Consider the following 21055-nt stretch of genomic DNA (forward strand, 5'->3'; position numbering starts at 1 on the left):
TTGCAGTATTCAAGTCTTTATTTTATATTTTATTTTATTTTATTTTATCTTGTTTTGTTTTATTTTATTTTATTTTATTTTATTTTATTTTATTTTATTTATTAAGCCATTTTATTTCTTACTTTGGAAAGGATGGTGAGAAAATAAGCATTAGACATGATCCTTTTGAAAAATCAGGTTGGTAATAATCACAGAGACAGTGGTATCACAATTGTATATTTTTACAATATGCTTTCAGAGATTCTTTGGGCTTGCCTGAAGGATTGAAGATAGCTTCCCCATTCTTGTCATCTACCTTTCTATGTACATCTTGTTCAGAGTTCCATGCAGAAATTTATTGAGGTTCCTTCCATCTTTTGTCTGTAGATTTCATCAAATCTTTCACTCTGAACCACAGTGAAGTGGATTTTCCAATCCCCCACAGTTCCTAGAAGAGGAAAACCAAGCTCGACAACACGTTTGCCTTTCTCCACCTCCCCCTCGATGCCTACCCTTCCACCTGCAGCCCTCTCATCTAAGAAGGACCCTAGCATGCTCTGCACAGGGGGTGGACTCTTAGCTAGAGTGGACAATTGCCTCAAAGGTGCTGGTGCTTGGCCTCACTTGTGATGTATTCACATAACGGACCACTGCACAGAAATGACACAGGCCAATGAGGAATCTCAGACGTTACACTGAGTGATAGACACAACACACAAGAAGGTACATACTGTATGATTTCTTTTATATGAAGTCTAAGAACGGGCAAAATCAATCTGTAGTGATAGAAATTAGAACGGTGGTTGTATCTGAGGGTAGAGATTAACTGGGGTGCTGGTTATATGGGTGTATACATTTTTCAATATATTGAACTGCATATTTCAGAGTTTGCATTTTTTGGTAAGTTACTTCTCAATTAAAAAAAATAACTTTTGGGAAAAATGTCATTGAGACACTGGATATGTATGAGCTTTTTCACCAACTAGTAACTACTAAAATAATGTTAAAAAGGGGAAATACTCTATATCTCTGCAGTGCCTCTTCTGAAAATTTGTGCAACAGAAATAAAAGCATCAGGACATAACGTGCATACAAAGATGTTTACTATAACATTATTCATAAAGATAAAATATTAAAAACAAAATAAACTGTGGTATCTTTCACTAGGGGAATAGTTGAATGAGTTATGATGCATCCATGCTTTGGCATAACATGAGACCACTAAAAACAGTGAGCTATATGGACCTACATGCCTTGCTCTGGAGGGATGTCTGATATTCTGGCAAATGAAGGTGTGAAGTATGACCACATTTGGGTTTTAGCCTTCACCATGTTCTATATTTTTGTTTGCATATGTATGAGCCTGAGGGAAGGAGGGTGTATAGAAAGATAAGTTTGTCTGGATCTGAAGAAGGGCTACTTGCCAAATCATCACCATTGATTATCTGAAGAGAAAAGGAATGGCATTTTTTGGTTTGCTGCACTAGCATGGGATGATGCTGTAAATTCAAAAATGCAACAAAATAAAGTAATAAATTAAAAAAAGAAGAAAAGTTGCAAAGCAGTAGTATACCATGGTTCCTCTGTTGTGCAAAAGAAGTCTGTGTTCTTAAATAGAAAGGGAGCCATACTATTGGTGGCTACTTCTGGGGGGCAGGGTTTTGGTGAAGAAAAAAAATTTTTTTTCATTAAAAATGCAATTCCATATTGATCTAATTTTTTTTACAATGATATATATTACTTTTTAAATAAAAAAATTAAAAGGCTTTTTTTCCTCAAAAAAATATTAGCTGGGGCCAATTAGAATTCCTGTTTTGGGAAGTAGAACTAAAAAATTAAGACAATGAAGCAATGCTCAGTTGCAGTGATAGTTGGAAGTCATGATAGCCCATGTGTGGGCCATCATCAAGACCAAGCTATGAGCAGGGGTGCCTGGGTGGCTCAGTTGGTTAAGTGTCTGACTCTGGCTCAGGTCACAATCTCAGAGTCTGTGAGTTCAAGCCCTGTGTCGGGCTCTGTGCTGATAGCTCAGAGCCTGAAGTCTGCTTCAGATTCTGTGTCTCCCTCTCTCTCTGCCCCTCCGCCACTCTCCCTCTGTCCTCTTACTCTCAAAAGTAAATAAACATAAAAAATAATTTAATAATAAATAAAGACCAACCTATGAGAAGAAGCCGAGTCAGCAGAAGCTATAAAGTAGAAGTGTAATGGGCAGAGTGACAGGAAGCTGGTCAGTGGAGGAAAGCACTTCTAGCAGATATGTGAAGGGCAGCTGAGTCCTGTAAGGGATGAAGCCTTCTAGCAAAAAGCTGTACCCTCCTGCTGTACCCTCCGAGCTCTTACTCTGAGATCCAGGGATCCCCACAAGGTCTAGACCAATGGTGGCTCCTGCTCTTAACTACCTGCAAGACTGCATTTCTCTTATACCTCTGTCTGACTTCTCCTAACAAACCCCTGTTTCTTACAACCAAATACCCCAGAGAGCTCTCTTCTGTAACGCGATTAAATCCCCACCTTATTAGTGGCATATTATTTTTAATAGGTTAAGTGTATTGTCTTGAAATTAATAAAAACTAACATCTTCTTGGGGCACTTGGGTGGCTCAGTTGGTTGAGCCAATGACTTTGGCTCAGGTCATGATCTCGCAGTTTGTGAGTTCGAACTCCACATCGGGCTCTGTGCTGACAGCTCAGAGCCTGGAGCCTGCTTCGCATTCTGTGTCTCCCCCTCTCTCTACCCACCCCCCTACCACTCACACTCTGTGTCTGTCTCTCAATAATAAATAAATTTTAAAGAAAAAAAACCCCTAACATCTTCTTGCTAAAAGGCAGACAGATATTACTAGACAAACTGAGTGTTTGGTTTATACTTATATTTATATAGTATTTGAGGCCACACACACCTTTTCTCATGAAGGGGGAAATGGACTGGTCCAGGATGGATTTGGGAACTGTAGATCGATTTGTCATGGGATTTTCTTTCATTTTCTCAAATGACGTCTCTTGGACAATTTTATCTAGCACTGTTTCATGCAAGCTCTTTCCCATGAACTGCATCACTTTCTGAATTTCTTGCTTTGGGTCCTGTGGTGACGGTAACATTGCATTGGAATGGAAGATGGTATCAGGACACACATAAATTCTTCAGGGTGTCCCTCCCAGAGGTGCAGCCCTGAAAAAGCCTAGAGTGATTTTTCTGAAGGGCCATTACTCACCCGTTTTATGTCCTCAAAGAAGAGGAAGAGAATCTGGTATCTGTCTTTCATCTCCCACCATCCCTTTACATGGTCATACCAGGAACCCCAGCCCACTGTAACAGACACAAGAAACATAACACTCTACATAGGGATCACCCAAAGTCCCAGATATATCCTGAGTCCTGATCTGTTTGACTTAGAGGGTGATATTGTATGGTATAGCCTTGGGGTAATTTATCCCAACATGCTACCTAAAATGGATTCATATTTATTGTGTATAATCACATATGCCCTGATATTGGAACAAGGATACTCTTTGGAATGGGGGTGACGCTATGGGTCAGGTAACCTGGGATAAAGGCTTTCAAATTGGGTGAGAGATATTTGCTGGGACTATGGGTATTCACTCTGAGCTCAGCCAGCCTGCCCTTCTCAGTCCCAGTCTGAGGTAGGACACATATAAGGAGGAACACAACCTTCTAAGGAATCAAATGATTCCTAGATACCTGGATTGGGAACCCAAAGATGTGAAGGATTATCCTTTACCTTTCCCATTGATGAAGGTTTCAAAATACTCTTCCCAGGTGCCAGGGTCAGGAAGCATTTGATTCATCCTTTGGAAATGGTAGTAGGAAACCATGCAGTCTTTGGCATTTCGAGCCACATAAAGGAACTTTGGGGTGACAAGAGAGGAGGGTAAAAGATGGTATGAAAAGTGAATTTTCACAGAATTCACTCAGTTTGAGCCATGCCAAGGGTGGCCACACACACCTGCCTCAGCTCTCCTGTGCTGACAGTTCGACTTGGCCATGACCTCCTCCTCTCTGGCTGTCCCCTGCTTCTCTGCTGATTGTCCTCTTTATCCAAACTCAGTCCTATTAAGTAGCCTGATTCTTGCTTGCCCCTTTAGTGTCAGAGTCCAATCGTTCTCTAGCAACTATGACCTCCCGTCACACAGAAACTACCACATGCATGTGCTGATGATCCTCCCAACAACTCATCTCAGTTTCCTGGAGAAGCAGGATGACGTCTCGGTCTTATTTCTTTCCTGTTCTCATCAACTCTATTATTTTCATCTTGAATCACTTCAGGTCTTTCCCTACAAAGCATCCTGTTTAGGTTTCATTTTGACCACAACCTTGTCTCCTACCCTCTCAGCCTTTCACTTTAACCAAATATGACCTTTAATGATTGCTAAGTACTCAACTCACATTCTGACAGCATCAATCCTGAGCTGGTCTCATTGACTGGTCACCTTAGATCCATAACTAGTCATTTCAATGTTGTTTGTTTGTTTGTTTTTACCCTAAAACAGTTCTCAACTAGGAATGATTTTGCCCACTGGGGGACATTTGGCAATGTCTGGAGGTATTTTTTGTTGTCACAACAGGAGGTGGCAGTGCTACTGGCATCTAATGAGTAGAGGCTAGGGATGTTGCTCAACATTTTACAGTGTACAGGGCAGCCCCCTGCCTCTCCACCCAAAAGAATTATCTGGCCCAAAAGGTCAGTAGTGCTACTTCCTATATTCTGATGCTTTGACATCCTGGGGCTTTGCTAACCTTGGATGGACTGCCCCTGCCAGGTTTAGCAGGTTACTAGAGATAGTAACAACTCACAATTACTCTCACTTATCACTCCACCAGTCTGAAGCCTACATCTCAAACACCTCCCTTATTAGACTCTCACACTCTGTGCCACTATCCATCTGCTCTAATCACCCCAGGGCCAGGACCACAAAAGCAGGAGCATCATCCCTTCTGCCCCAGAGACTGCAGAAATCATCCAAACTACCCAATCCTAAACCTGCTTACCTGCCTCACCCATTCCTTCCTTCGGAAACCAGAATAAAGGCTCTTGACCACATGTTACCCTTGCTCCCTCTGCCTCCTGACTGACCCTGGTGCTTCCTAGGCATGAGAAGTTTAAAAAAAATCCACCTGAATTCTTAGGCTTTTTAATTTCTGGTTGGCTAATCATTTAATTAATCTTCCTATCTTATTTCTCACTTCCAGCCACAAGGCTCTCCCTTCCCTCCTCAAAACTTCATCCCATTTCCCCCACCAAGTTCATTTATTCTCTCTTTTGTGGTGTCCGTTCTGCACTTCACCTGTTGTTGAATTTGTGTGTGTGAGTGTATTATTAGCTTTTTTTAGTTCAGAAATTGAAAGGGCTAGAAAGAAAGGGACTAAGTAACAGTGTGAAATAGCCACAGGTAATTAATAACACATTTTTTGGAAGGTGACAATAAGTGGCGACAACAGCTATTTCTGTGGCAATCTCACATCCCACAAACACTGACAAGAAATTTGATTGTCAGGGCTTGGGTTCTACTTCCAGTTTTGCGGTCGTGGTTCAGGTCTGAGGAACACCATCTTTCTAACGCTGGTGCTTTTTATCCGAAAGCAGAGACCATGGTGATGGAGCTTAAGGCCACAAACCCGGAGATAGCGAGAGGGAGACAAGAAGGCTTGGCTTGTGAGGGTCAGTCCTACAGGCGCAGATTCGCGATGGGGTCCTAGTGCACAGCAGGAGCGGATACCCTCCCGCAGGCAGAGGACCCAGAAGCAAGTGGGGAGATGAAGTGGGACGGGGCGCCTCCTCTCTCACCCACGGTGGTCTCTTTGTCCCCGTGGCCACCCTGCTGCAGCCAGCCAAGGCACCCTGGCCCTTCGGGGCCTCGGCGGCCCCTCGGAGGCAGCACGTGCTGTGTCCTCCCAGGTCCATGTGAGAGAGCCACCGCAGGTGTTGGCAAATCAGAGAGCTTTGGTTGGATTTTTATAGCAGATGCTTATATATTATTTCAGTCACAGAAATCCTGATTATTTGTTTAACTTAATAAAAATTATGCTTTAAAAATAGCATCGTATTCCCTTCTTTGATTTTTGATTCAATCTTTCAATTTTCTTACACAACTTATATTTCTATATCTGGTCATTTTGATATCTGAAGTCCTTGAGGTCCAACCCTGCTGTTTGTTCTTTCTGCAGACTCTTTCTCTTGCTGACTTGTTCCTTTTGTTGTTGTTGTTGTTGTTCAGTTTGTTTGGTTGGTTTTTAATATATTTTTAGCTTGTTCCTTTGTATATTTTGTAATGTGAGATGGTCGACTCAAGAGGGAGCACTGCAAGCAGAAGGTATGCCCCCCTCCCCCCCGACCATCCCATGTTTGTGTTTGCTGGTCATCCTGGGGATGCCACCAATGGAACCACCTTATACAGTTTCTCAGCATGGGGCTTCTTGGACAATGCAAAAAGTGCAGCTTGAATTTCCTCCTTTGAAGAGGAGACCTTCAAAATGTGGCCACACATTTTCAGGGAAGCTGAGAGCCCAGGTCAACACAGAGAGACTTCCGTCCATTGACAGTGAAGCCCTTCAGCTGTCCCAGCTTGGGCTCCTTACTTTTCTGGTTCCTTCTGCTCTGGGATTTGCTCCTGTGCAGCCATTGAAACTCACGCTGCTGCATTCTCCAGGTCATCAAATACCCACAGGACAGCTACAGTGTCAGTGACCTCTCTGAGTTCCAGTGCCCTCTTCATTGTGGGACTGGGGGATTTCCTCAACTGTATCTGGGTCTCAGTTACACATTTACAAGGAAACTTGTCATTTGTTATGTGTAATTGCTAAGTGTTTTATACAAGAGGTTTCAGGGTGTTTAGTCTTAACATAATCCCAGAAATGGAGGTTCTTGTTCCCTTATATAACTTTACTGAAAGGACCCACATAATCTCTATTGTTCCCTAGAAATACACCCTTCCTAGCCCTTTGTTCCCTTCATTCCCACCTTTGAGAAAACTTCCTTAACATCGCTGGCTGACATCTCAGTTTCTTTCCTTGACCTAATTCATTTGTTATTCATTCAGCAAACACATTTTGAATGTCCTCTATGTGCCAGGAACTGATTAGATGCTGAATACAGAATAAATAAAGTCCCAGAAGCAGTAAAGCTAAGAGCCCAGAGTTTACTAGAGGTTAAGGCCAACTGCTCCCCTCAAGAAACACTGCTCCACCTATTTACCCTTTTAAACAATCATCGGGGTTTTTTTTCTCCTCACTTTTTCTTCTGTCCTCTATTATGAGAATTCCATTGCCCACACCCTTGGATCAACTGTGGACACTCACTATCTCTTGTTCTCTCCAAAAATTCGTCTGTACCTTCAAACAATCCACATCTTATTTGAAAACATTCAGGTGAATATCCTGCTGAGTATAGAAGTTTACATTTTCTCTAATTGCTGATCAACAGCAATACTGCAGAGATAGCGGAGAAGTAAACATGATGGCAGTGTTGTGAGTTAGGGTCTAGCGGATTTGCTCTCAGGAGCATTAGTCTCCCCGCCTGTCACCAGGGAAGCTATTGCTGTCTTACCTTGCAGTTATTTTCCCAGAAAGATGGAGGCAAGAGCTGAATTGGAAGGTGAGTCCTTAGTATCCGTGGAGAGGGCATTGCTTTGGCTTTTTCCACCCCTTTGAAGTAAATCAAGAGGAAACATCTGTGTAATACAAGTACTGCATGGGGGAGCTTATATTCTGGGCTCTGTCCAGAATGTCCCATCACCCCCACCCCCATCTTTCTGCTTATCTCTTGACTTCCTTTGGGATTTCATAATAAGATTATTTATTTTACCATCACTTCTGTAGACTGAAACAGCTTGAGAGTTGGAAGGGAGCTTAGATTAATTTACTCTGTCACTTCCAGGATGTGGAGACAGAAGCTGAGAAGGGACAAGTGAGTTCTTATTGTAGCAGAGCCAGGGGGAACCAGAGTGCAGGCCTCTCTTGCCTCCCAGCCAGTGCCCACCCCTGCGTGTCTGCAACAGGCTGCTCATGTACTTGGCCCATGTGCTAAACATATGTACTTGATGTCACATGAGTTGTGATTTCCACTCTGTCCTCTAAAACACTGACTAGACACTTGCTCTGTGCAATCATTGTGTTAGACTGAGGGAGGGGATTTGAGATAATAGAAAATTTATATTTGTCTCTGCTTCTGCTTCTCGGCACAGAATTCCTGAAACCCCTATAATTTCCTGGGTGATAAGGGTGCCCTGCTTTTTGAAAAAAGTTTTTTTAATGATTATTTATTTTTGAGACAGAGAGAGAGAGAGAGAGAGAGAGAGGAAGTGCATGAGCAAAGAAGGGGCAGAGAGAGAGATGAAGACACAGAATTGGAAGCAGGCCCCAGGCTCTGAGCTGTCAGCACAGAGCCCAATGCAGGGCTTGAACTCATGAGGTGTCAGATCATGACCTGAACTGAAGTTGGATGCTTAACCAACGGAACCACCCAGGCACCCCAGGGTGTCCTGTTCTAATGAGCTGACTCTAGGTGGGCTCCTAGATGGAGGCTGGTCACCAGCAAGACCAGCCATGATTAGAAGCTTGGAATTTTCAGCCCTATCCCCCATTCTTCAGAGAGGGAGGAAGGGCTGAAAATGGAGTAAATGAGAGATCATACCTGCACGATGAAGCCTCCATTAAGTCCCTAAAGTCTGGGGTTTGGAGAGCTTCTGGGTTGGTGAACACATGGAGACTGGGGAGAGTGCTGCTGCTTTTGAGCAGCTCAGACCATGTGCCTCTTCTGTTTGGAAACCTTCTATACTCAAGGTGGTTTTTCACACTTGCTCCCCAAGCTATGTGTTTGAGGTAGGGGATTCAAGGTGGAGTTGAAAGGATGTGTTTCATTCTGGTCATCTTTGGTTTTGCTTATTTTATATGTTTGGAACCCCTAATAATTTTTTTAAAACTTGTGGTAAGATACACATAAAGTAAAATTTTCCATCTTAACTCTTTTAAAGAGTACAGTTCAGTAGTGCTAATTGCATTCATGTTGTTGTGCAACCAATCTGCTTAAACACTGTACCTGTTAAACACTAACTCCCCATTCCACCCTTCCCCAGCCACTGGCAGCCACTATTCTTTCTGATTCTATGAATTTGACTCCTGTGGATACCTAATATAAGTGGAATCATACAGTGTTTGTCTTTTTTTGGTGACTGGCTTATTCCACTTAGCATAATGTCCTTAAGGTTCATCCTTGTTGTAGCAGGTATCAGAATTTCCTTCCTTTTTAAGACTGAATAATCTTTCATTGCATGTATGTATCACATTTTACTCATCCATTCATCTGTCCTGGACACTTGGGTTTCTTCCATCCTCGGCAATTGTGAATGATGCTTCTACGAATGATGCTTCTCTAGTCTCTGTCTTTAATTCTTTAGGGCATATAATTAGAAAGCTACTGGTCTATAATTAAAGCCCATATTCCTTAGCAAGACTGTGAAATTGTCCTGCGTCTAGCTCCTTTCCTCAGCTTCCATTGTGTCTCCTGCTCACATGTTACCCTTCAGAGCTATTTACACTTGTTCTGCTTCTCCAGGTCTCTTGTCTTCCTTGCCTATATCTCTGGGCACCTGGTTCGTCCCAGTCACTTTTTAGAGTCTCTCCAGACACTTCCACTGCTAGCAATATAGTGTTCCAGACACTATGCAGACCTCTTCTGTTGTAAAGCACCTGTAAAATCTGATTAAAACACCACAAACATCCTTTAAATGCATAACCAATCTCGCAAGAAAACTAAGAAGGCTCCCCAGGGGCCCAAGTGCAGAGGGACTTGCAAGACAGGGAGGTGAGAAGGAAGAAGAAGATAAGGTTGTGATGACCCGAGCATGTTTGCCCCTCAGATCCTGGGCTCAGTGACCCCTGTGTGGGAAGGGCGCTGGTAGTCTTGGGTTTTCATCCTCTTACATGCAACCCTCCCAGCAGGCTTGACCCAGCTCCAGCTTCAAACTTTGCTCCCAAAGAACCCCTACAATAGACAGAGATTCTGCAGGTTTAGGGCTTTACATGGGGCATTCCACCCATGTTTTATTTCACAGATTCAAGTAAATTATATGTTTTCTCCTTCTCTCTCTCTCTCTGTCTCTTATCAATGCTTCAGGAGAGCTGGTTGGGGTGGTCTCATTTCCTGGGCACTCTGCCATGAGTGCTCAGCCTCAGGGGGTGAGAAGGGCAGGGGAGAGTGTCCATGAACACACCTCAGGTCATAAAGTCATTCCTGAGCCTGCCCCGTGGAAGAAGAGGGCCAATGGAGTAATTTTTGGCCCTAATCATCTGCATGAGAAGCTTGCAGTCTGGCAGGAAAAACACAACAACAGCAGCAGTAGCAGCTTGTCATTGCAGGTGTCAGCTTCTCCAGGCATTGGTTTTCAGGCACGTTCTTCACCCTGCTGATGGTGTCCTATGCTAACCTCTACCCAACATACCCATTCCTTGTCATCATATGGTCTGCCTTTGCCTCCTCCATTGGACCATGAAGTATTGAAGGCAAGTGGAGGTATGGAGTCATATATGCAGCCCAGGGCCTGTAGTATAAGTTCTTGTTGAGCTGTAGGAGTTATTTCTAGATCTCACCTATATACAGTTCTCTCTCTCTCTCTCTCTCTCACACACACACACACACACACACACACATGCACCTTTTCAAATTCTTCCCGGCCTTGCTTTTATTAGGTCATATATGCAATGCTTTAGATGTCAAACAGCTCTGTTGCTAGGAGTTGGTGGCAGGGTAGGAGGGCTCCTGGGAGGGAGACTGACCATGCGGGACACAAACTTCCATTACATCCAGGAGTGTCCGCTCACTCTTGAACCCTCTGAGGGTGGTCAGTATACTTGACCAACACCCATCAGTCTATTTCAGCAACCATATTACCCTCCTAATGGCAGCCCTCACCTCAGGTGGCAGGGACCATCTGCTCTTAAATAAAACTACTGCCTAGCCGAGTCTTTACCCAGCCTCTGTCTGTTTATAGCTGGAAAGACCATAACCCTTTTCAGTGTTTATCACATCTTTGGACATGGGGCACCTTGTTTTTTTTTAATTGTTTATTTATTGTTGAGAGAGACAGAGAGAGAGAGAGAGAGAACAGGGGAGGGACACAGAGAGAGAGGGAAACACAGAATCCGAAGCAGGCTCCAGGGTCTGAGCTGTCAGCACAGAGCCTGATGTGGCGTTCAAACTCAAGAACTTGAGTCAAAGTCAGACGTTTAACTGACTGAGCCACCCAGGCACACCAAGGGCACCTTGTTTTGTAAAGATCCATCTTGATTTCTGTATGATGTGCCATGCTGGGCTATTGGTTATTATCCTTTCTTGAATTCTGTAGCTACTGGCATTGCCTTGAGAGAAGCTTTATCCTGCTTTTTATGCTGACTTAACAATAGCATATGCTTATACTGGATACTCTGCTCCCCACTGCCAAGAATGCCTCACTAGAAATCATGTTTAGGATTTTTTCCCTCTCTTTAATCTCCCAGATTGTCAGAGGTAAGGTGATGGTGGCTGGGGTTGAATGTAGAAATAAGATAAAAAACTGGGCTTGGATGACCAGGGAACACATGCCCTTGTGGGGCAAGGGATTTAGCCTAAGAGGTGATCGGGAATACCTAACACTTAAGGTATCTACTCTGTGCCAGGTGTTGTTCTAAGCTTTTGACACATATTAACTCATTTAATCCCTACAATGACTTTTTAAAGTAGGCCCCAATTCTATTGACATTTTGCAGCTGAGGCAATTGTAACACAGAGAAGGTAACTTGCTAAAGGTCACTGAGCTGAGTGAGTGATGGCATCAGGATTTAAACCCTTGTTGTCTTTATTCATTATACCATCCTGCTGCTCAAGGGATCAAAGGACCAGACACCAACAAAAATGGAAGGCCCTGGCTACACACAGAGTGGGGTCACAGTTAAGCAGGCAGAGAGTACTCTGAGTGCAGTGTCAGAGACTCACAGGTAGTTCAGAGCAGCGATCAGACCTGGCACTGGATTGCTAAACTAGTGAATAACCAGACAGACAGGAATTGAGGGTCAAAGGAGTCTGAGTGGCTAGGCAAGTAGAACCAGAAGGACAAGAAAGTACCTAAGGCTATTCTAACTTGGACACAAGTTTAAGGTTTGATGGGCATCAGATAAGGAACTTCTCTATCACAAGGCATTGGTAGCTCCATCCACGATTGGTTCAACACTAGAGTTGTGCTGCCTATAATATTGCAGCTCTAGCTAGTTGTGTTTCCAGTTTTTCATTGTGCTGTCCTATGCAATACTGAAATAGCAAAGTAGGTGTTCCTCTTATCCTTGTTCCGTAACATGCTTCCAGCAGCTGCCAGTTACCTGGAATGGCTTCTTTTGCCTTCTGGTTGCCTTTTTTTTTTTTTTTAATTTCAAGAAGTGTATTGAATTCCAAGAAGTTCTGGTTGTCTTTTTGTCTTTTTTGTGTGTGTTTTGAATACTCAATTCTAGGTTGAGTATTACCCTAAAAAAGTCTCCCTACAGAACAGAAATAGTTGGCTGCAAACGCATTATTTTTGATGATTATCTGTCACTTTCTTGGCTGCTCTGGGATTTTGTATGGTGGAGTAAGGAGAGGAGAGAGTGCAAATTGTTTCATAAATAGCTCTCTACCTTCTCTGTGTGTTCTATAGCGTGATGGTCAGAGGGAGCATTTAAGAAGAAAATAAGGCAACTCCTTTTTACTTAGATTCACTTTTGGCAAATAATTTTAGGTAATATGTAGAAAGAATGAGAGAGGGAGAAAGGAGGAAGAGAGAGGAAGAGAAAGGGATAAGGAGAGCCACTGGAATGCCCTTGAGTATGTGAATGGATAAATTGTGGTACATCTAAGCAATGGAATATTAGCACTGAAAAGAAATGAGCTATCATGCCATGAAAATACATGGAGGAAACTTAAATGCACATTAATGAGTGAGAGAAGCCTGTCTGAAAAGGCCACATACTGTATGATTCCAACTATATGATATTCTGGAAAAGGAAAAACTGGAAAGAGTAAACAGATTAGTGGTTGTCAGAGGTTGGGGAGAGAGGGAGGGATGAACGAGTGGAGCACAGAGAATTTTTAGGGCAGTGGAGCTACTCTGTGTGGTATTACAGTGCTGGATCCAGGTCATTATACATTGGTCCAAACTCATAGAATGTACAACATCCAGAGCAAACACTGGGCTTTGGGTGATTATGATGTGTCAGTGTAGGTTCATCAATTGAAACAAGTGCACCGGAGATTCTGGGAAGATGGCGGCGTAGGAGGACGCTGGGCTCACCGCGCGTCCTGCTGATCACTTAGATTCCACCTACACCTGCCTAAATAACCCAGAAAACCGCCAGAGGATTAGCAGAACAGAGTCACCGGACCCAAGTGCAGACGAGAGACCCACGGAAGAGGGTAGGAAGGGCAGCGAGGCGGTGCGCGCTCCACGGACTGGCGGGAGGGAGCCGGGGTGGAGGGGCGGCTCGCCGGCCAAGCAGAGCCCCCGAGTCCGGCTTGCAAAAGCGGAGGGGCCTGACGGACTGTGTTCTGACAGCAAGCGCGACTTAGCGTCTGGGAGGTCATAAGTTAACAGCTCTGCTCGGAAAGCGGGAAGGCTGGAGGACAAAGGGAGGGTGAGCTGCGGAGCCCCCGGACGACAGAGCTCAGTTTGGCGGGGAACAAAGGCGCTCGCCAGCGCCATCTCCCCCGCCCATCCCCCAGCCAAAATCCCAAAGGGAACCGGTTCCTGCCAGGGAACTCGCTCCCTCCACGCGAACACCCAACTCTGTGCTTCTGCGGAGCCAAACCTCCGGCAGCGATCTGACTCCCTCCAGCTGCCACAGGGCCCCTCCTGAAGTGGATCACCTAAGGAGAAGCGAGCTAAGCCTGCCCCCCCTGCCGCCGTGCACCTTGCCTTCCCACCCCAGCTAATACGCCAGATCCCCAGCATCACAAGCCTGGCAGTGTGCAAGTAGCCCAGACGGGCCACGCCACCCCACAGTGAATCCCGCCCCTAGGAGAGGGGAAGAGAAGGCACACACCAGTCTGACTGTGGCCCCAGCGGTGGGCTGGGGGCAGACATCAGGTCGGACTGCGGCCCCGCCCACCAACTCCAGTTATACACCACAGCACAGGGGAAGTGCCCTGCAGGCCCTCACCACACCAGGGACTATCCAAAATGACCAAGCGGAAGAATTCCCCTCAGAAGAATCTCCAGGAAATAACAACAGCTAATGAGCTGATCAAAAAGGATTTAAATAATATAACAGAAAGTGAATTTAGAATAATAGTCATAAAATTAATCGCTGGGCTGGAAAACAGCATACAGGACAGCAGAGAATCTCTTGCTACAGACATCAGGGGACTAAGGAACAGTCACGAGGAGCTGAAAAACGCTTTAAAGGAAATGGAAAACAAAATGCAAACCACCACGGCTCGGATGGAAGAGGCAGAGGAGAGAATAGGTGAACTAGAAGATAAAGTTATGGAAAAAGAGGAAGCTGAGAAAAAGAGAGATAAAAAAATCCAGGAGTATGAGGGGAAAATTAGAGAACTAAGTGATACACTAAAAAGAAATAATATACGCATAATTGGTATCCCAGAGGAGGAAGAGAGAGGGAAAGGTGCTGAAGGGGTACTTGAAGAAATCATAGCTGAGAACTTCCCTGAACTGGGGAAGGAAAAAGGCATTGAAATCCAAGAGGCACAGAGAACTCCCTTCAGACGTAACTTGAATCGATCTTCTGCACGACATATCATAGTGAAACTGGCAAAATACAAGGATAAAGAGAAAATTCTGAAAGCAGCAAGGGGTAAACGTGCCCTCACATATAAAGGGAGACCTATAAGACTCGTGACTGATCTCTCTTTTGAAACTTGGCAGGCCAGAAAGAATTGGCACGAGATTTTCAGGGTGCTAGACAGCAAAAATATGCAGCCGAGAATCCTTTATCCAGCAAGTCTGTCATTTAGAATAGAAGGAGAGATAAAGGTCTTCCCAAACAAACAAAAACTGAAGGAATTTGTCACCACTAAACCAGCCCTACAAGAGATCCTAAGGGGGACCCTGTGAGACAAAGTACCAGAGACATCACTACAAGCATAAAACATACAGACATCACAATGACTCTAAACCCGTATCTTTCTATAATAACACTGAATGTAAATGGATTAAATGCACCAACCAAAAGACATAGGGTATCAGAATGGATAAAAAAACAAGACCCATCTATTTGCTGTCTACAAGAGACTCATTTTAGACCTGAGGACACCTTTAGATTCAGAGTGAGGGGATGGAGAACTATTTATCATGCTACTGGAAGCCAGAAGAAAGCTGGAGTAGCCATACTTATATCAGACAAACTAGACTTTAAATTAAAGGCTGTAACAAGAGATGAAGAAGGACATTATATAATAGTTACAGGGTCTATCCATCAGGAAGAGCTAACAATTATAAATGTCTATGCGCCGAATACCGGAGCCCCCAAATATATAAAACAATTACTCATAAACAGAAGCAACCTTATTGATAAGAATGTGGTAATTGCAGGGGACTTTAACACCCCACTTACAGAAATGGATAGATCATCTAGACACACGGTCAATAAAGAAACAAGGGCCCTGAATGAGACACTGGATCAGATGGACTTGACAGATCTATTTAGAACTCTGCATCCCAAAGCAACAGAATATACTTTCTTCTCGAGTGCACATGGAACATTCTCCAAGATAGATCATATACTGGGTCACAAAACAGCCCTTCATAAGTTTACAAGAATTGAAATTATACCATGCATACTTTCAGACCACAATGCTATGAAGCTTGAAATCAACCACAGGAAAAAGTCTGGGAAACCTCCAAAAGCATGGAGGTTAAAGAACACCCTACTAACGAATGAGTGGGTCAACCAGGCAATTAGAGAAGAAATCAAAAAATATATGGAAACAAACGAAAATGAAAATACAACAATCCAAACGCTTTGGGACGCAGCGAAGGCAGTCCTGAGAGGAAAATACATTGCAATCCAGGCCTATCTCAAGAAACAAGAAAAATCCCAAATACAAAATCTAACAGCACACCTAAAGGAACTAGAAGCAGAACAGCAAAGGCAGCCTAAACCCAGCAGAAGAAGAGAAATAATAAAGATCAGAGCAGAAATAAACAATATAGAATCTAAAAAAACTGTAGAGCAGATCAACGAAACCAAGAGTTGGTTTTTTGAAAAAATAAACAAAATTGACAAACCTCTAGCCAGGCTTCTCAAAAAGAAAAGGGAGATGACCCAAATAGATAAAATCATGAATGAAAATGGAATTATTACAACCAATCCCTCAGAGATACAAACAATTATCAGGGAATACTATGAAAAATTATATGCCAACAAATTGGACAACCTGGAAGAAATGGACAAATTCCTGAACACCCACACTCTTCCAAAACTCAATCAGGAGGAAATAGAAAGCTTGAACAGACCCATAACCAGTGAAGAAATTGAATCGGTTATCAAAAATCTCCCAACAAATAAGAGTCCAGGACCAGATGGCTTCCCAGGGGAGTTCTACCAGACGTTTAAAGCAGAGATAATACCTATCCTTCTCAAGCTATTCCAAGAAATAGAAAGGGAAGGAAAACTTCCAGACTCATTCTATGAAGCCAGTATTACTTTGATTCCTAAACCAGACAGAGACCCAGTAAAAAAAGAGAACTACAGGCCAATATCCCTGATGAATATGGATGCCAAAATTCTCAAGAAGATACTAGCAAATCGAATTCAACAGCATATAAAAAGAATTATTCACCATGATCAAGTGGGATTCATTCCTGGGATGCAGGGCTGGTTCAACATTCGCAAATCAATCAACGTGATACATCACATTAACAAAAAAAAAGAGAAGAACCATATGATCCTGTCAATCGATGCAGAAAAGGCCTTTGACAAAATCCAGCACCCTTTCTTAATAAAAACCCTTGAGAAAGTCGGGATAGAAGGAACATACTTAAAGATCATAAAAGCCATTTATGAAAAGCCCACAGCTAACATCATCCTCAACGGGGAAAAACTGAGAGCTTTTTCCCTGAGATCAGGAACACGACAGGGATGCCCACTCTCACCGTTGTTGTTTAACATAGTGCTGGAAGTGCTAGCATCAGCAATCAGACAACAAAAGGAAATCAAAGGCATCCAAATTGGCAAAGATGAAGTCAAGCTTTCGCTTTTTGCAGATGACATGATATTATACATGGAAAATCCGATAGACTCCACCACAAGTCTGCTAGAACTGATACATGAATTCAGCAAAGTTGCAGGATACAAAATCAATGTACAGAAATCAGTTGCATTCTTATACACTAACAATGAAGCAACAGAAAGACAAATAAAGAAACTGATCCCATTCACAATTGCACCAAGAAGCATAAAATACCTAGGAATAAATCTAACCAAAGATGTAAAGGATCTGTATGCTGAAAACTATAGAAAGCTTATGAAGGTAATTGAAGAAGATTTAAAGAAATGGAAAGACATTCCCTGCTCATGGATTGGAAAAATAAATATTGTCAAAATGTCAATACTACCCAAAGCTATCTACACATTCAATGCAATCCCAATCAAAATTGCACCAGCATTCTTCTCGAAACTAGAACAAGCAATCCTAAAATTCATATGGAACCACAAAAGGCCCCGAATAGCCAAAGGAATTTTGAAGAAGAAGACCAAAGCAGGAGGCATCACAATCCCAGACTTCAGCCTCTACTACAAAGCTGTCATCATCAAGACAGCATGGTATTGGCACAAAAACAGACACACAGACCAATGGAATAGAATAGAAACCCCAGAACTAGACCCACAAACGTATGGCCAACTCATCTTTGACAAAGCAGGAAAGAACATCCAATGGAAAAAAGACAGCCTCTTTAACAAATGGTGCTGGGAGAACTGGACAGCAACATGCAGAAGGTTGAAACTAGACCACTTTCTCACACCATTTACAAAAATAAACTCAAAATGGATAAAGGACCTAAATGTGAGACAGGAAACCATCAGAACCTTAGAGGAGAAAGCAGGAAAAGACCTCTCTGACCTCAGCCGTAGCAATCTCTTACTCGACACATCCCCAAAGGCAAGGGAATTAAAAGCAAAAGTGAATTACTGGGACCTTATGAAGATAAAAAGCTTCTGCACAGCAAAGGAAACAACCAACAAAACTAAAAGGCAACCAACGGAATGGGAAAAGATCTTTGCAAATGACATATCGGACAAAGGGCTAGTATCTAAAATCTATAAAGAGCTCACCAAACTCCACACCCGAAAAACAAATAACCCAGTGAAGAAATGGGCAGAAAACATGAATAGACACTTCTCTAAAGAAGACATCCAGATGGCCAACAGGCACATGAAAAGATGTTCAGCGTCGCTCCTTATCAGGGAAATACAAATCAAAACCACACTCAGGTATCACCTCACGCCAGTCAGAGTGGCCAAAATGAACAAATCAGGAGACTATAGATGCTGGAGAGGATGTGGAGAAACGGGAACCCTCTTGCAGTGTTGGTGGGAATGCAAATTGGTGCAGCCACTCTGGAAAGCAGTGTGGAGGTTCCTCAGAAAATTAAAAATAGACCTACCCTATGACCCAGCAATAGCACTGCTAGGAATCTACCCAAGGGATACAGGAGTACTGATGCATAGGGGCACTTGTACCCCAATGTTCATAGCAGCACTCTCAACAATAGCCAAATTATGGAAAGAGCCTAAATGTCCATCAACTGATGAATGGATAAAGAAATTGTGGTTTATATACACAATGGAATACTACGTGGCAATGAGAAAAAATGAAATATGGCCTTTTGTAGCAACGTGGATGGAACTGGAGAGTGTGATGCTAAGTGAAATAAGCCATACAGAGAAAGACAGATACCATATGGTTTCACTCTTATGTGGATCCTGAGAAACTTAACAGGAACCCATGGGGGAGGGGAAGGTAAAAAAAAAAAAAAAAAGGACGTTAGAGTGGGAGAGAGCCAAAGCATAAGAGACTGTTAAAAACTGAGAACAAACTGAGGGTTGATGGGGGGTGGGAGGGAGGGGCGGGTGGGTGATGGGTATTGAGGAGGGCACCTTTTGGGATGAGCACTGGGTGTTGTATGGAAACCAATTTGTCAATAAACTTCATATAAAAAAAAAAAAGAAACAAGTGCACCATCTGGGGGAGGGGGTAGATATTGATAATGGAGGAGGCTATGCATGTGCAGAAAATCTCTGTGACTCTACTTTGTTGTAAATCTAACACTGCTCTAAAAAAAATCTTAAAAGAAGAGAAAGAATGGAGTCATAGCAATAATGGGGGAACTCTCACCAGAAGGCTGGGGTGGCCGAGCCCACTCGATGAATGGATGGCGGTGTTGAATTACGGCTCTCTGACATTTCTCCACATCTCCATTCTGCTCAATCATGTCCACAATTTCCTGAATCCACGTGGTCCCTGGGGCCCAAATGGAAAGGGTGAGATATAGAAACTGGTTAGACAATCTGTCTTAAGTGTCCTGGGTGAAAAAGGGGACGTGGAGACTGATGGTGTTTGGTTCAACCTCCCCTCAGGTCAGGATCCTGTCCTGAACGTCCATGTGGGAAAGCCCCACAAGGTCTCTATGGACAGAAGGAGCTGCATGATGTTGTCACCCAAGAGCAATCCATAATAGAGCACAACAGCCTGGGTCCTCTAAAGCCATTATGCTTGACCCTAATAAACCCAGGGACATTAGGCATCCCAAGATTGCCTCATCATGGAATAGCGAGAAGGAGCAGCTTTCCTTGAATGAGTGAGTGCACTGTATCAAGGGGGATTATAACTGACATGAGCAGCCCTTTCTTACTCCACAGGCTGAAGTTTGGTTGTCCCCTAACCCCACAGTCACCTGATTTAGGGTAGGTACAGATGAGGAGATCATCTGGCTTGGCCTCAAAGTTCTGGATCTGGCTCCAGTTGTCCACAGTGCTAGCCTGCAGGGGGATCCCTGCCACCTCTCTCAGTTGTAGCTGTGTCCTCAACTCTGTGGTCAGGGCCATACTGTCTTGCAATGGGAGGGGGAGTCCCTGTGGGCACAGGATAGAGGACTTTTAAAACAATTGCGGTAAAATACACATAACATAAAATTTACCATTTTAACCATTTTTAAGTATCCAGTTCAGTGGTATTAAGTACATTCTCATTGTTGTGCAGCCATCACCAACATCCATGTCTAGAACTTTTTAATCTTCCCCAAATGAAACTACACCATTAAACACTAACTCCCCATAGTTCTTTTCCCCTATCCCCTTCTACTTTTTCTATGAATTTGTCTACACTAGGTTCCTCATGTGAATGGAATCATACAATATTTGTCCTTTTGTGACTGGCTTATTTTACTTAGGATAATATCTCCAAAGTTTATCCATGTTGTACAATGTGTCAGAATTTCATTCCTTTTTGGGGCTGAAAAACATCCCACTGTGTGACAAAAACTACCTTTTGCTTTTCATTCATCCATGTATGGACATTTAGATTGCTTCTAATGTTTGACTTTTGTGAATAATGCTGTTATGAACATGGGTATTTAAATATTTCTTCAAGATCCTACTTTCAATTCTTAGGGGTATATACCCAGAAATGGAATTGTTAGATCATATGGTAATTTTATGTTTAATTTTTTGAGAAATTGCCATGCTGTTTTCCACAGTACACAGTACACTATTTAACATTCTCACCAGAAAGGCACAAGGGTTCCAATTTCTTCACATCTTCAACAATATTTGTTATTTTCTGTTTATTTTATTTATTAAGTATATGTTTAAAATGTTTTTAATTTCTAGAATAGTCATTCTAATAGGTATGTGGTGATATTTCATGTAGTTTTGATTTTTATTTCCTTAATGATTAGTGATGTTGAGCATCTTTTCATGTGCCTATTTGTCATTCATATATCTCTTTTGGAGAAATGTCCATTTAAATCTTTAGCCCATTTTTTGAATCAGGTTTTTTGTGTGTTTTGTTCTATTGAAAGAAATGTATGAAATGCACAAAATG

The 21055-nt window shown here is 42.9% G+C and overlaps 1 protein-coding gene across 1 annotated transcript; it reads right to left on the reverse strand.

Moving 5' to 3' along the window:
* Nucleotides 1–314: 314 nt before the first annotated feature.
* LOC124504199 (sulfotransferase 1C2) lies at nt 315–20058 on the reverse strand. The gene is made up of 7 exons (XM_047069574.1): nt 19908–20058; nt 19349–19474; nt 7541–7638; nt 3719–3845; nt 3191–3285; nt 2879–3059; nt 315–427 (listed from the first exon to the last, which is right to left on the reverse strand). Exons 1-7 carry the CDS (start codon nt 20056–20058, stop codon nt 315–317), a joined length of 891 nt encoding a protein of 296 aa, XP_046925530.1.
* Between the last annotated feature and the right edge of the window lie 997 nt (nt 20059–21055).

This window comes from Lynx rufus, unplaced genomic scaffold, assembly GCF_022079265.1.
Source record: "Lynx rufus isolate CCGP_SWC_20201006 ecotype Redwood Valley unplaced genomic scaffold, mLynRuf1.p SCAF_8, whole genome shotgun sequence".
Classification (NCBI taxonomy): Eukaryota; Metazoa; Chordata; class Mammalia; order Carnivora; family Felidae; genus Lynx; species Lynx rufus.

Excerpts from the sequence above, each read along its gene's own strand:
- LOC124504199 (XM_047069574.1), bottom strand. The coding sequence starts at position 20,058 with ATGGCCCTGACCACAGAGTTGAGGACACAGCTACAACTGAGAGAGGTG. Across the intron at positions 3,846-7,540 it reads TCTGGGAAAATAACTGCAAG|TTCCTTTATGTGGCTCGAAA; the intron begins GTAAGACAGCAA and ends GTCACCCCAAAG. Across the intron at positions 3,060-3,190 it reads TCTTTGAGGACATAAAACGG|GACCCAAAGCAAGAAATTCA; the intron begins GTGAGTAATGGC and ends CCGTCACCACAG.